Consider the following 15,296-nt stretch of genomic DNA (forward strand, 5'->3'; position numbering starts at 1 on the left):
CGACTACCCTCATTTCTCAATTTCATTATTCTCTACTATTTTAGAAGGATAACAAAATCAAAACTGTACTCCAACAAAAATCTACGAGCTTCACAGTTCGGAGTCCCTCTCCACACGGGTGAATCAGTTAAAGGGTGCTCTTGGGACCTGAGTGGAACTCAAACTCTCTTCCTCCTGACTTGTATCCAAAATATATTAAGCTTTAAGGACTACACAGATAAATGACATTTGGAGTTCAAAATCTAAAGAACGCCCGTAAGTGGCACCGAGCCGTTACTAAAGGAGCCCTGTTTTAGAACCTCTTTCAAGGAGCCAAATTGGGATTAATTTTGTCCCCCTCAGTACAACCGAACTGCATCTTAACTTCCAACTACCATGTCATGAGCAGTCTCCACAGGGGTACGCACCTATTATATTATGCCACAGAACTTTTTTGCAAATAAATTCACGCAGCACGAGAATAAAAAATGTGTTAAGACATTCTAAGTGGAAAGTCTCCTTCCTACCTATCCTCCCGCCATTTGGAGAGAGGGGGAGAAGGAGGGAGGAGAGGCAGTGGGTGGGGGTTCAGTTCCAAATCTTTTTAAATTTTCATGACTTTTTTTAAACCGTGATTTAGAAGTACATTTAATTTCCAGTTTCGTGTAGATTTTTCTTCACCTTTTCGTTATGGTCTTCTAAGCTTAACTGCATCATATTTAAATATATGCTCCATATGGCACCAATTATTTTTTAATATTCCTACCTGCTTTATGGATTAATTTACGATGACATGTTTTTCCATATGGTTGGGAAGGATATGTAGTTATCTAATTACTGGGTACAGAGTTCTAGATTTGTCCATCAGACCAAGCTTGTTAATTGGTTATTCAAATCTTCTACATATTTGACATGTCTGCTTAACTTACCACGAGCAGGTACATTAAAATCTCCTACTATAATGGTGAATTTGTCAATTTTTCCTTGTAGTTTTATCAGTTTTTAATCTGTATTTTCAGGCTATTTTAATAGGTGCAGAAAGTAAAAAATTATACCCTCCTGGTTAACTTAGGGGTTTATCATTCAAGCAGTCACTAATGCTTTCTGCTCCAAAATCATATTTTGTTTGACGCGACAGCTACGTCTCACTTATATCTATTGTGGCTGATTTATTCGGACTGGCTCCTATCACCCGACTTTCTGATTTCTATCTCTCTCGCTTTTTAATATAGTTTTATTATCTCCTCCTGAGATCCCAACAAGACATATTCTAGACGTTGCTCTGACATCCACTTCGTAGCTTCTGCCACGCTGTCTATCCCATGCCTCTCCATGCAACATTCTGAGTTGTTTCTTCTAATCAGTTCTCTCTTCCGATGTCTAATCCATTTATTGAGTTTCTCATTTCGGCAATATTTTTTATTTCTATAAATTCGATTTCATTCTTTTTCACATCCGTCTCATCATTCCTGATGCTCTTATTGTTTGCTCGATTTTATTATTCTTTTTTCTTTAGATTTCACATATTTTCATTTTCTCACAATTCTAATATCTAAGTCTCCATTCTGTATCTGATAATTCTAAAACCTCGAGTCTTCGGGACTAAATACCTCTCCTTCGTCGTGTTTCCCAGCTCTCGTGTGCTGGGTTGCCCACTGTGTGTGCTTGTGATCTGTCACTGTGAATTCGTATTCGCTTGGTCTCAATCTCTGGGGATCCTGCAGGCTTCAATCAGAAATGCGTGCCTCTAAAGAGTCTGTGTCTGGTTCTGATGAGAACGTGGACACAGCCAGCACTAGACCGCTTTTGTACGCTAACCGTGGAGAAACCCAGGGTTACGCGAGGGTCTCAGCATCGGCTCCCCAACCTTGCTCGTTTATGAAGAGAAGCCTGGACCTCTTAGTCTAGGTAGCAAGCCCCGCTCCCTGGAAGAGAAACAAAAGCCAGATGGCTCACGGAAATGGGATCACCGAGGGATCTCGCAGGTCAGGAACGGGGCTAACGCCAGACTATCTGGTTCCAGACCTGGCTCCGCCACCTGTGACCTTAGACGAGATGCCTAACTTCTGTGTGCTCCGGTTTCCTCGTCTACAAAATGAGGGTAATAAGAGTGGCTACTTCGAGGTTATTAAGAGGACTATTTCCAGGGTAATAAGAGTGGCTACTTCGAGGTTATTAAGAGGACTGAAAAAATTAAGACGAATAAAAAGTTTAGATTAGAGCCCAGCGCATAAATGCTCACTGGGAATTAACTACATATATACCAATAACAAAATCCAAACTATAGACATGTTTATAGTAAAAATAACAAAGACTAAAATAAAAAGACAGGAAGAAGCCTCATAAGATAACGGGAACTCTATCTTATAGTTCATGTGACATTCGTAATGAAAGTACCTTGTTTGCTCCAAACTGCACTCTGGCTTTGCCTTTGACTAAGGTGGCATTGATCTGCATGATGACCGACTCTATGGAGTAGGCGCTGCTCCAGCCCTACAGGGGGAAGAGGCAATGAAATTCCCAATCCCCACTTGGGAGAGTGTCACGAAAGGGCATGTGACAGCTCAACAACAGCGACTGACATTAAGGAGTCTGCAGTCAAGAAGGAAAACTAAAGTTGGACCATTTCCAAAACTTCTCACACACACACACACACACACGCACACGCACGCACGCACACGTGTTCTAAATGCAAAACGTGAGCAAATTATGACTTTAAATAAACATCACTTTCTGCCTCTCCTAGCACAGATTAAGCACAAAGTACAATGTCATTTTACTAGTTTACGTAGCTTTTTCATTATGTAAAGTAGCTATTAAAAGATAATAAATTTTTAAGTAGGTGCTATTAAACGAAGATTTTCCACTCAGAATCTAACTTACATAAATCAAAACAACCTATGGAAGCAGAAAAATATGAGTGCCACAAAAAAAAAAGTCACCTGTTTTGTGAGAAGTTCCATACACAATGCACCGCCGCCCAACACGTACCTTAAACAGAAAACAGGAATCATACAAAATTCTCTAGATTTCAGTACCCCTTCTTGACTTTTGAAGTACCATTACTAAGAAAGTATGCATACATGTAAAGATTAGAAGATAACACAGAAAAATGAAAACAGCTATTAGGGTTACAGGACCATTACGGGCAATTTAAAAATTCTAATGTCATTGTTCTAATTCAGTCGATTTTTTAAAAATAGTACTCTTAGTAACAGAACACTCAGACTTTAACATACAGATGCTAAGAACCCAGCCTCAAGTACTGCAGAGAACAGAGGCTGGAGATTCAGTTTCCCCAAATGGTATTCGAGAAATCTGAAAATTTCTCTGCCATCGTGTTGCACGGCCAACGGTTTTCCTCCAGCGGAAGCAATGACTTTACCACAGCTGTAGTGATGAACATCTGCAGTGATGCCTTAAGTTGTTTATGTCCCCTCTGCTGCGAGGATCACATGGTCTGGCCCTGGAGCCCCTCTCTGGGACACCTCGATTCCTCTCGCTCATGCTGAGGACTGTTCTCGGAACCAAAGACAACGTCTGGGGATTCCCAGGTCTCTTAGGAAGTCATTATTTAGATCGAGATCCTTCTGCCTTGTGACACTTTCTCAAACAAAGTCATTTCCTCCTTTAAAGTTATTTTAAACTTCTAAGTACATTAACTAGATGCTCTAAAATAAAGAGAATGACAACTATAGAAAAACTGTGGACATCCTGAAAATACATAAGCTGCAGACCACTGATTAGGTCCAAGCGAAAACTAAGCCCACCACAATGTCTGCCCGTCCTCTAGGACTCTGCCTTTCCTGTCCTTGAAATTCCGTCTGCTGCCCACTCTTCCGAACCCCACACCGCCCCCGCCCCGTAAAACCTGCCTAGACCATCTAGCCTGAGGACTCCGCATTCTGGCTACCGAATGCATCCTCATGTTGACTAAACCAAATTATTTTACAGAGCAGTAAGGAATCTAAAAACTTCGACCGTAGACCATGACCATGAATAGTAATAGTTACAGTGAAATTATTCATTAATGGGAAGTATTCAATAACGCCCCATCCTGGAGACTTCAAGCAGCTGTCTCTTACTCACTTGTCCCAAATGCTGAGAGCTTTCGTAGTAAAAGTTTAATAGGAGGGGGGAAAATCCAAAATATTAAATTTGGGTGGAGAATCACGGGATTTTAAACTTCTTTGTACGTTCTCCCATGCTCCTGGACAGAGGATTCTGTCCCCAGTTCTTCGAATGGCGCGCCGGGCTCAGAGCGTATCCTGTACGCAGTGAGCTTTAAGCGCTTGATCTCCGGTGAGATGACGGAGGAGGCCGACGCTGTGCTCGCCTCCGGCCACCACCACAGGAAAATCAAAACTAAATTACAGAACGATCGCCACTGAGAATCGCCTGACGACCAGCTGAACAGAGTCCTCTAAGTCAGGACATAAAGAAACAGCCATCTCGAGACAGGTAGGAAGGGTGGAGGCCAGGAAGGGGGCTGGCCCTACAGCCACACGTGGTGGTTAAGGATCGGGAGGGGATGTCTCTGCTGTGGAGGTCCCCCGAGAGGTCAGGGGCCCCGGCGCTGCACCGGGCTCCCCAGCCCGGGAAGGACTCCCCAGTTGTCCGCTGTGCAAAGCCGTGGGGGGCTCATCTCTGAGAGGAGGGCTGCGGGGCCGAGGCCCCCTGGAGGGGCCCGTGCTCGGGTTCCCTCGCCCAGGAACTCCCCGCTCGCTCCGGGCTCGGGCACAAAGCCCCGCACCAGGCCACCGACACGACACAGCCGCCGAAGGACCCGAGAAAGGGAAATGAAAAGTTTTTATATTATAGCCAAATTCCTGACAGTGATCGGATGTAAACAAAGCCAAGGAGGGGGCAGGCCTGTCGGCCCAAGTCCAAGGGTCTGACCCTGCCCTTTCTCGAGGTGAGGAAATGGGTGTGGAGTGTCACAGCAGAGCCCCAGGACGGCGGTGAGAGGGGGCGCTGGACCCGGGCCCCCCGGCACAGAAACGGCCACGGTGCTCTAGAGGTCCGCGGGCTCTCTCGCGGACGACTGAGGCAGGAGGACGCCGGCCGAGGACGCGTCTCCAGCGGCCTCGGAACAGCCCCATCGCAGCGTTCCAGCGACGTGAAACACGGCCACCAGCCGCGGTCCAGACACCGCGCTTAGCTGCAGCGTCCTTCTGCAACCGCGAGCCCTTTTCACCAGGGCTTCCACTTTCTGCTTCTTCCCAAGTCAGCCAATAACTCCCCCTCCTCACCTAACGGCTGGCTGTGGACCCCGAGTCTTTACATTCTGCCTGAGGTTAGCATTCACCTGTCACGGGCCGTCCCGCCCACTACTACGGTCCCAACTCAGGTTGTCACCGCTTCCCTCTCTCAGTGGCGTCAGCTCCTAACTGGCCTCTTCTGCCGTCACCAGACTTACATCTCTAAAACATTCTTTTCACTGCTATTTCCCTGCTCCTGAACCAGTTAAAGAAAGATCTGCTCACCGAGTAAAGAAAACCCGCCATCGGCCCGTGGTCCTGTCTGGCGACGAGACATCCCGTCAGCAATTCCCTGCCCCTCCCCCGTGGGAGGACATGTGCGTCGATACCCGCCCTCCAGCCCCGCCAGCTGGCCAGGCTGAGACCAGGCCTGCTCTGCCCAGGTCCCTGTCGCCAGAGCTGGTCCCTTCCTTCAGCTCAGAGCTTCAGTCTACACTTAACATCTGACCATCGATGGCATCACGCACAAGCTGACTTATTCAAATTACTCATTTGAATAATGGACAGATCAAAATTATTTTTTTTAAATATTATATTGTTGCTGACATGTACTACGCAGTCAGGCTAGGATGGCTGCACCTGTACTGAAGGTGTGAAGACTTTTTCTTGTTCCCTGAACGGTACAGCGTAACAACTATTTACACAGCATTTATGCCGTGTTAGGTATTGTAAGTAATCGAGAGATGATCTGAGGTAAATGAGAAGATGTGCAGAGGTGACGTCAAGTGCCCCGCCGTCTTACGTAAGGGGCTTTAGCATCCTCGAATTTCGGTGTCCCTGGGGGGAGCGCTGGAATCGACCCCCCTCAGACACAGAGGGCCGACTGGATTCACCGAGGACTTGCTCAGTGCCGGGAACTGTCCCAGGTGCTGGAGAAATACAGGGAAACAAAGCAGCTCCCATCCCAGCAGTCGGTCCTGGAGCCAGTCGCCTTCCCTGCCCAAGGGACAGCGATATTCACCACTTTAGGTGTCTGTCTCCACAGCTAGGTGGCAAATTATCTAAGATCATAAATTCTTAAAATTCTTGGGACTTCTCAGAACAAAAAGGTGAAAAATCTATGCCCGTCGAGTTTATATCACTTTTCAGAATGATCTGATAAAAATTTTGTTTATCCTGAATTTACAAAACTTTTCCAAATCCTTTCCTTATTCATTTGTAGCTGCCTTTATTTTTTAATCTCAGTGAAACTATTATTATATCAACCAAAGAGGTGATCTAAGTAAACGCTGAATGTTTCTAGATTTTAATCACCGTAACATGGATTAACTCATGAAGTGGACCTGGCCAGCTGAGCACTTCAGATTCTCAAAGTAGTTCAACTGCTCCTACTTGGAGGGCCTGCAGACCACTTCGCCACTAACCTAGGTACGAGTTCCGGTCTTTCCCCACCCTCCCTACGAGTTCCAACCACAAAAAAGCAATGGGAGCGAGGGAAATGCATGACAATTACCATGTGACTCCGCCTTCAGAGGAGACTCCATGGCCAGCTCGAGGCCCATGAGATTGCCTGTGACTTCCTAGGATCATGGGCCCATGGGAATCACTTTGTAACCCGAACTTTCCCTAAGCGCTCAATCACAATTTATATTTTAAAGACATTAGGTTTTTCATGGTAAAATATATGCACATAGGGGCCATTAAAAACTCTACCTATAAACAACATAATGGTTTATACCAGTGGTTCTCAAATCGTGGTCCCCAGACTAGCAACATCGGCTTCACCTGACACTGCCTTAGAAACGTACATTCTCAGCCGCCCCCCTCACTCGGTCAGAAACTTCGGGGTGAAGCCTAGCATTCCAGGCCTCCCCGCATCGAACGAGGCTTCCAAAAGACTCTGACACGCACCGTCAAAGAAAATCATCACTAAACTTACCCTCCCGAGAGAACAGGCAACACCACTCGAACAAACGGAGGATCAAATGGGAAGTTATCCTAAAAAGCAAATAAGCACGTTTAATGCCAAGAATATCCTTAATAGTACATTTAGGAGGTTTTAAAATAGTCTATAAGGAGTGTGGACCCTTATTATCTGACGATGAATGAGGGTCATACGAGTGAAAATAGGACCAAAAAAAAAAAAATGAAATAAAAAAACAAAGCAGATGGCCCAAATACAGCCATGATGTGGTAAATTCCTGAACTGCATGAAGGGTCCCCTGACAGCAGAACCATACAAAGCAACAGCCCGGTAAAGACAGACTGGGTACTCGGGATCAATCCTCCTGCGGAAAACTGGAGAAGGTGGCAAAATGTAACCATTACAGAGCTCAGAGGAGGAAGGAAAGGGACCAGAGAGCAGGGCCCCGTTCGCCCCGTGGGTTTTCTCTCCATGGCAGAAGAGGAAGACAGGGGTTCGGACGCCGAGCAGGGCTCACGGGTCACTGTGTAGGGCGCTAAAAATAAACCCTGGAGCTCGGTGTCCACGGAGGGGAGGCCTCATCCGCCCCCGCACTGTAGTTGGGGCCCCGAAGGACACACTGCAAAGTACCCCGGCTGACAGGGAGCGCTGCCCTGCTTCACGTCATCTCAACCCCCGTGTGACTCAGTGACCCAGGGCTGCCGGTGCCCAGGCGCCCGACAGGCCGCGTGTGAGTCATCTCTGGAGAAGGGTACCATCCAAAGCGTCAGACCAGCTCTTCGGCCCTTCGTGTATTGTGTTTATCGCTAAAATTACAGTTATGTGAGACCTAATGACAACACGGCCAGAAAACGAGAGGCAAACGACAGACACAAAACCACAAGGGATGGAGATGACACAGTCGGCAGACACAGATTTTAAAATAACTATGCTGATTATGCACAGGAAAAGACTGAAAACCCTGGGAGAGAACTAAAATAATAAAAAGGAATTGCACGAAAATCCTGAATCACAGAAATACCGTAACTGAAATTCATAACTTAATGGACGGTTCAACCGCAGTGGAGACTTAGAGAAAGAGAAACTCGGTGTACCAGAAAATGGGTCAGAAAACATCCAGAACGAAGCCGAGAGACAAAAAAAGGTGGAAAACACAGAAAACAAGACACGGGGGAATGCACCGAAAGATGTCATGTGTAGAGCTCCAGAGGAGAAGAGAGAAGGAAAAGCAGCGAAATCTGAAGAGAACGAGAATTTTCCAAAACTGATAGAGGATTTCCCGAGATGTGAGCGCTCCAAATGCTCCGAGAGAAGCAATGGGAGCCATGCTAAGGGAATGACTCCCTCGAGGCGCTGGAAGAAAGGAGTTTCCGATCTCGAAATCCATACCAGAGAAAATGCTTTCCCAAACTTCAGGCGAAAGAAAGACATTTTGCTACCAGCAGACCCACACTACCGGAGATCCCGTAGGATGCTCTTGAGGCAGGAGAAAGGTGATCGTAGATGGGAACCCGGAGAACAAAGGCCGTGAACAGAGCACATCTGCGCGGAGACCGAAACGTACGTGGACTCATTACGAAACAACGGGCGTCAGGTTTCAGACGGAGGAAACGGCTGCACTCACCCCGCGGGGAGTACGTGTTCCGAGGTCTCTGCATTTATGAGGAAGAGGGAAGATATAAAGGGACAAATCTATGTTTGACTTTGACAAGCTAAGGGTGTGTGTGGCAACCGGAAGGCAGTGAAGGAGAGTAAAGAACGCACGATTACCAAGCTGACGGAGGCGGGGAACTGGGGGAACGGAAAGAAATCCGAAAGAACGAGAAAAAGCAAGGAGCCAGAAGGACAAACAGAGAGCGCCTAGAAGACGGTGGAGTTCAACCCGGATTTCAAAACGGTAACGAACACACTAAGCGCTCCTATTAAACGACCAAGATCGCCCGACTTCACAAAAACACGCGGACAGAAGATGAGGGAAAAGCACCCTCGGCTCAATCTCAGGCGACCGAGCAAAATGCTCGGGCCTGGACACTGAGGTTTCCAGAAGAAGAGGAGCCTTTTCTCTTGAGGAGCTGAAGCAAAGACAGTAGTCGAGGTGGCCGAGTGAGAGGTCAGCCCCTTGGTGGGCAGGCCAAGGCCGCCCCTCAGCTCCCCGAGCAGCAGGTGGAGGACCAGCGTGCTACCTCCGAGAAAGCTGTCAGGAGGCCAAGAGAATCACCTCCAACCTTCTACGTTCAAATAAAAGCGGGTAAAGAAACAACGAACGACTCATAAAACCGGTGTGAGGGAAGGGAGCCAAACAGCATGTTTCACCCAGGGATCTGCTAGGAACACAAAAACACAGTTAACTTAGAGAACAGGCAGCATAATTCCAATGACTTACTTCGACTCCCTACCTGTACCCATCGTCGAATAAGATTCCGAGGAAGCTCTAAACTATGGAAATCCAATCCTAATAGGAGTGGAAATAAAAAGCACCTTTCTGGTGACTAAAACAGATAATCTTAGATTTCTACACTATGTATCTGTGTTGCTGCACAATTGTTGCACAAATTTTTCTTCTCGATTTAAAAAAACAGGTCAAAAAGAAGCTCCATACAATTCAAACATAACCCTTCAGAAACACTTCCTGGTATATTTTAAAAAAGAATTTAAAACTGCTACACTTACATTCCATATTAGACCCTGCCATTTTATCTATATTCCATTGCTATTCATTTTTAACCTTTATTTTTAACATCTTAAAAATGACTTCATTAAATATGGCACATAAACTCAGAAAAGTGCATAAAATACGAAGGTACATCATTACACGGTGTGTGAAACATGTGCCATGTGACCGCCCCTGGTCAAGACACAAGAAGCCACCCCGTCCCTCTCCCCTAGATCCAAAACTGCATGGGACTCAAACCTTTGCCTTTCTTCATAGTTCTGTTGCTCAAGTATGAATCTAAAAATCCATTTCTCGGGCTTCCTTTCATTTTCGCCCCACTAAGAAGCCTTTCTAGAAAATTTTTCCTCACTCTACCCCTCCCACGAAATTTTCACACCACTAAACGGCGTGTATCTGTTTACGTATTATAGCCCCTTGAAGGGCCACAGGCCGTTATCTAAGAGTAGTTTACTCCAAGGACCAATTTTCACCCCACTGCACGGTGACACTGCCTCCATCGAGAATGCGTGCCCTAAACAACGTAATTTAGTTTTACCTACTTTGAGCTTTATATGAATGAAAATCGTCCAAATGCGCGGTCCTCCTTTCTGTTGGAAGAGACCCTTATTTTTATTTGAGGCTACGATGAACAGTGCTGCTCTGAACATCCTTTACGTGTCCTCGTCACCCGAACACTCACTTCGTCCAGGGTGCCGACCTAGGAGAATTTCTGAGCCACACGCAACGACGATCTCCTACGTCACCAAGTAATTCGCAGTCGTTCTCCAAAGCGAGTGTACAAATATACATTCCCACCAGAAGCACATGGAGTCCTCCTACAATTTTCTTACCTTAAAGGAAAAGTTAAGCAAAATATATTCTATGCCTTCTTTCTCTTTTAAGATCTGAAGATCACTGTGCAAAGGACTATCAGGATCGACCCTATGAATTACAAAAAAACAGAAAGTCAGAGATTTTTTTCGTACTAAGCTCAGAAACGGACCAGCCCAAGAGCTGAAACAGAGCCCCAGGGATAAGTTACAAACAGAGAACATCTAAACTACTCTGTGGTCCCTGGAAAAACCAATCACTACAGCCTCCGACCCCTGGGATTAAATGTTCACGAGAAGACCACAGTATTCTAAATCTATTCCGCTAAGGATTCAAAGTTAGCAGTCATCCTAAAGGAAATGGTCATAAAGTTGCCTCTAAAATTGTATTATTAGATAAGGGGTTCAAGGAGAGAGAAAATTACCATGGACAAGACTAGAAAAAGTGAAATCACTAACGAAAGTTAATTTGTCTAACAAACGTTCTACATGTTCAGGTCCTACTCAAATCCTGTATTTCAATATAAGCTGGTTATCACAGTCGATCTCACCAAGTTATGAAAGACACTTTGGTTTCTATAGTTTGTGTTTCTAACTCCGTGAACTACTTTATCCCACAGCCGGTTCTTTTTCTCCTTCCTCTTTCTCACTTTACTTATCACAGAGCCTAAGAAACAGCTCATTTTAACACCCTGAGAACTACTAGAGAAACAGGGTCTAAAGTTCTAAGGAAAAGCCATAGTATAAAGGTATCAGATTCAGGGGGGAAAAAAATCTCCACTGTGATAGTCTCCCACGACAACCTTACAAAGGGTGGGTTAGCTTAAAAAAGGCCACTTACTTCTGCAGTTTAACATGCCAGTCATATAAACTGTCATTTATGAGTTCCACTGAATAAATCCCTGTAAAGATACAGGGCGTGTTAGTTACTCTTCAGTTAATCTTATAACTATTACTCTGCTGGAAATGTATACACTAAATAACCATCAAAAGCTAGAAATTTTGCTATTAAAACACAAAACTGAGCTATGTTGTAAATATTTGCCACTGAAGCTGGGTATCTTACGCCCTTCACAGATAATTAGAGCCGTGAATGAAGCGGCTTCTTTAACGAGCTGAGAAAATATTTACCACTGTCTGTGAGGAGGACAAAACCGCAAAATCACATGTACTTAAGACTTTTCTTCTATGCACGTGCCAACGTTTCTGTAAAAACGGAATCCCTCTACATATAGTTTCTTCGACTTTCTGGGGCATCTTTCCAGCTTAGTGTATAGCGACTCGTTCTCAATCGTCACGATAATTCTGTAGTAATTATTTTATTTTATGGATATACCATAAAATATGCGGTATTGACCAATTCCACCCTATCTCTGATTTTTTTTGCTACTGCAAAAACCAAATGCTGTAAAAACCAAACGATTTAACGTTTAAAGATGTTAGTATTCAAATATTTAACTACATGCTCTTAGGTTTCTACACATGAAGTTTTAGACATTTTGCAAGAAAAACTGTTAGGACACCAAAACTTCTAATTACTCAGAAGTAAGTTTGGCTTATCTTGTACGCTATAGAGCACTTTTTATGCTTATTTTTTGCTTTTAAGTAAGCTCTAATGATTTAAATTTGATTCCTCAGAGAATCTGTACATGGATCATATAACATACTGGACTATAACAACACGCTGTAGCAAAAGTTACGTGAACGTGTCTCCCACTCATGCGGTCTGATCACCGAGACGGCAGCTGAGTGGCCAGTGGGCAGGGGGCGTGTACAGTGTGGACACGCTGGATAAAGGGGTGATTCGTGTCCCAGGCAGGACAGAGCAGGAGGGCACGAGATTCCACCGCACTACTCAGAACGATGTACGATTTAAAACTTACGAATCATTTACTTCTGGAATGTTCCACTTAATATTTTGGGGACACAGTTGACCGTGGGTAACTGAAACCATGGAGAGCAAAATAGCGGATAACAGGGGACCACTGTAAACGCACCCCATTTTATCCCCCACATTTTTGGATAACTTAATTACATTTGCACTTCACGTCCCTAAAACTTAATAAACATTTCTGCTTCTGTCCATTGATTTTATGAGAAATGAACTTTACTACCTGAAAATTGAAAAGAGCATAAGGACAAGAGAGGCAGCAGAGAGCCGGCGGGCCTTACCTGTTTTGTAACTCTGCGATCTGTATATGTCCCTGAGCTCTTTCATGAGTCTATCGGAAGCCTGCACGGACCCCGACACGGCACCCTGAAACAGAAACGTGCCGTTTACCAAGATCTACTGAGACAAATAACTAAAGACTTAAGGTATTCGAACCCGAAATAAACACATACGATGAGATTTTGAAAACGGATCACCAGTCAACATTTTAAGAAGTCAAAAAAATTAAGTTCCATTAAATCGAAGGTTACGAAGTTTCAAGAGGACAGTAAAATTGGGGACAAGCCTGGTCATATACTATTTCTTATCATCTGGGAAAAAAAAGTCTAACCAATATGTCCAGATCACCACGGCTCCTGCATAGCCTAGAACTCAGTACATGTCTATTTCCAACGCCATCATTTAATTGAATTTTCAAATAATTTATTTTTTGGAGGAGCTTTACGTCCACAGCGACAGGGAGAGGAAGGTACAGATACTTCCCAGGACCTGCCCTGCAACATGCAGCCCCGCTCCCCATCCACGCCCGTCACCGGCGGGCACGTTTCTGACCACGGATGAAGCTGCACCAACGTGGCATCAGCACCCGAAGTCCGTGACTTGCCTTGAGGTTTACTTCGGGCTTTGCGTGCCCTATGGGCCTGCACACTGCATGACGTCATGGACCCACCACTACAGGGTACAGAGCACTGCTCTTTGTAGTGTCTCCATGGTTCTGCCTTTCCAGAATGTCACATCGTTGGAATCGTACAGTGTGTGGCCTTTTCAGACTGGCTTCTTTCACTTCGTAATTATGCATTTAAGGTTCCCCTGAGTCTTTTCACGACCTGAGAGCTCGTCGCTTTTCAGCACTGAATAATATGCTGCTGTCAAGATGCGCTGTAGTTTATTGTCCATCACCTACCGAAGGACATCTTGGTTGCTTCTACGTTCTTGGCAATTACGAACAACGCTGCTATAAACATCTGTGTGCAGGTTTCTGTGTGGACATTCGTTTTCAGCTCTTTTGGATAAATACCAAAGAACGCACACTGCTGGGTCACATGGAAAGAGTATGCGCGAATTTGTAAGAATCTGCTGAACGGTCTCCCAAAGCAGCTGTGTCATTTCGCATCCCCGCCAGCCACAAATGCGATCTCCTGCGGCTGCACATCCTCGCCAGCACTTGCTGCTGTCAGTGCTCCTGATTTAGGCCATTTTAACAGGTGTGTAGGGGCCCATCACCGTGGCACATTATTAACTAAACAGAGTTCCGGTAATCAGACTGTGAGCCAGAACGCTACACTGAAGGCCCAGTTTACGGCACAGGAAACTGCGAGACAACCTGTTCACCTCCGGGAAACGGGTTTCGGTTATTTTCAGTGTTGGAACGTCTCTAAAAATGAAAACGCACCGATATTTTATCCTAAGACCGAACATGAATGGAACCATTTGTCGTAAGACAAAAACATTTGGAATGCCCTTCTGTTAAAAAAATAAGACCATGTAAAATTTTAACTGTTAATGGCTGCACAACACTTGGGTAGGAGTCTGGTTTTCAAAGCTCTTATTTCCTAGCTGACTGACGGGCTTAAACCCAGTCTCATATCTGCAGACCAGGAAGAGTATTTCACACTGCGGCTATGAAGATGACACGGGAAGGTACGAAAAGTTCAAAGTACTTCGTGTCTGTCGTGTGCAAATGTTCAATCATTTGTAGTGGTTTTGACTATAATATGCAAACTGGAAGCAATCGCAAGATATAGAAAGTATAGTAAGTACAGATGCCACAAACTTTGTTTTTTAATAATTAAGATAACAGCTGGGCTAAATTTCTTTGCTTTGTAAAAACTGAGTTGCCAGTTGAATGAACAGAGTAAGACCACGGGAAGGAGAATCATCTACCTGCCCGCAGCACTCGGTGTCTCCCTGCGTGACAGGTGTCTCCCTGCGTGACAGTTCATCCCCTGGGCTTGAGACCTGTGCCCAGGACGAAGGAACTGGGCCCCAGAGGTCACATGGGGTTGACAGACAGCCCTAACACAGGGCAGGAAGTGGTCAGTGCTCGGTTCCTCGGCCGGACCCTCGTGCTCTGCCTCCCGCTCCGTCTGGGCGTTTTGTATACATCGTTCTCATTTATTCTTCACAGCAGTCCTGCGAAAGGTCCACATCTCAGAGCTGAGGAAACCGAAGCCACTCAGCTGTGTCTGTCCCCGAACTTCACTGCCCCCTGCTACTTCTTATAAAAGAGGCATTAAGTCAAAAGAAAAGTTAACTTTGCTTTGCTCACGACAGGACAGACCCGATGGGCAGCTTCATGAAGAAGAATGTGAACTGCATTTTGTAGGAGAGATTCAAATACACAGATCCCAAAAGAGCAGAGAAAGCAGCATAAACCGGCTTGAAAGTGAACAGGAGGTGATTCCAGGACGCGAAAGGCAGGTGAAAAGGGTAGAAAGTGGCTGTCGGTAGCTGAGAACTGTCAAATAAATAAATAAATAAAAAGACTGGGACGACAAACCACGTGGCTGAACCAACGACCAAACGCGCGGGGGCGGGG

General features: G+C 45.4%; 1 protein-coding gene across 2 annotated transcripts in view; it reads right to left on the minus strand.

Annotated features, from left to right (window-relative positions):
* The window catches only part of UBE2Q2 (ubiquitin conjugating enzyme E2 Q2), a 42,887-nt gene that overhangs the window by 5,046 nt on the left and 22,545 nt on the right, over positions 1 to 15,296 (minus strand). For both annotated transcript variants that reach the window (XM_023524727.1, XM_011382782.2), the window contains 6 exons: positions 12,760 to 12,844; positions 11,429 to 11,489; positions 10,609 to 10,699; positions 7,120 to 7,178; positions 2,922 to 2,970; positions 2,377 to 2,472 (listed from right to left, as the gene is read on the minus strand). In XM_023524727.1, the coding sequence (XP_023380495.1) occupies positions 2,377 to 2,472; positions 2,922 to 2,970; positions 7,120 to 7,178; positions 10,609 to 10,699; positions 11,429 to 11,489; positions 12,760 to 12,844 (441 nt within the window). The remainder of the gene's footprint in view (positions 1 to 2,376; positions 2,473 to 2,921; positions 2,971 to 7,119; positions 7,179 to 10,608; positions 10,700 to 11,428; positions 11,490 to 12,759; positions 12,845 to 15,296) is intronic.

This window comes from Pteropus vampyrus, unplaced genomic scaffold (assembly GCF_000151845.1).
Source record: "Pteropus vampyrus isolate Shadow unplaced genomic scaffold, Pvam_2.0 Scaffold489, whole genome shotgun sequence".
Taxonomy (NCBI): Eukaryota; Metazoa; Chordata; class Mammalia; order Chiroptera; family Pteropodidae; genus Pteropus; species Pteropus vampyrus.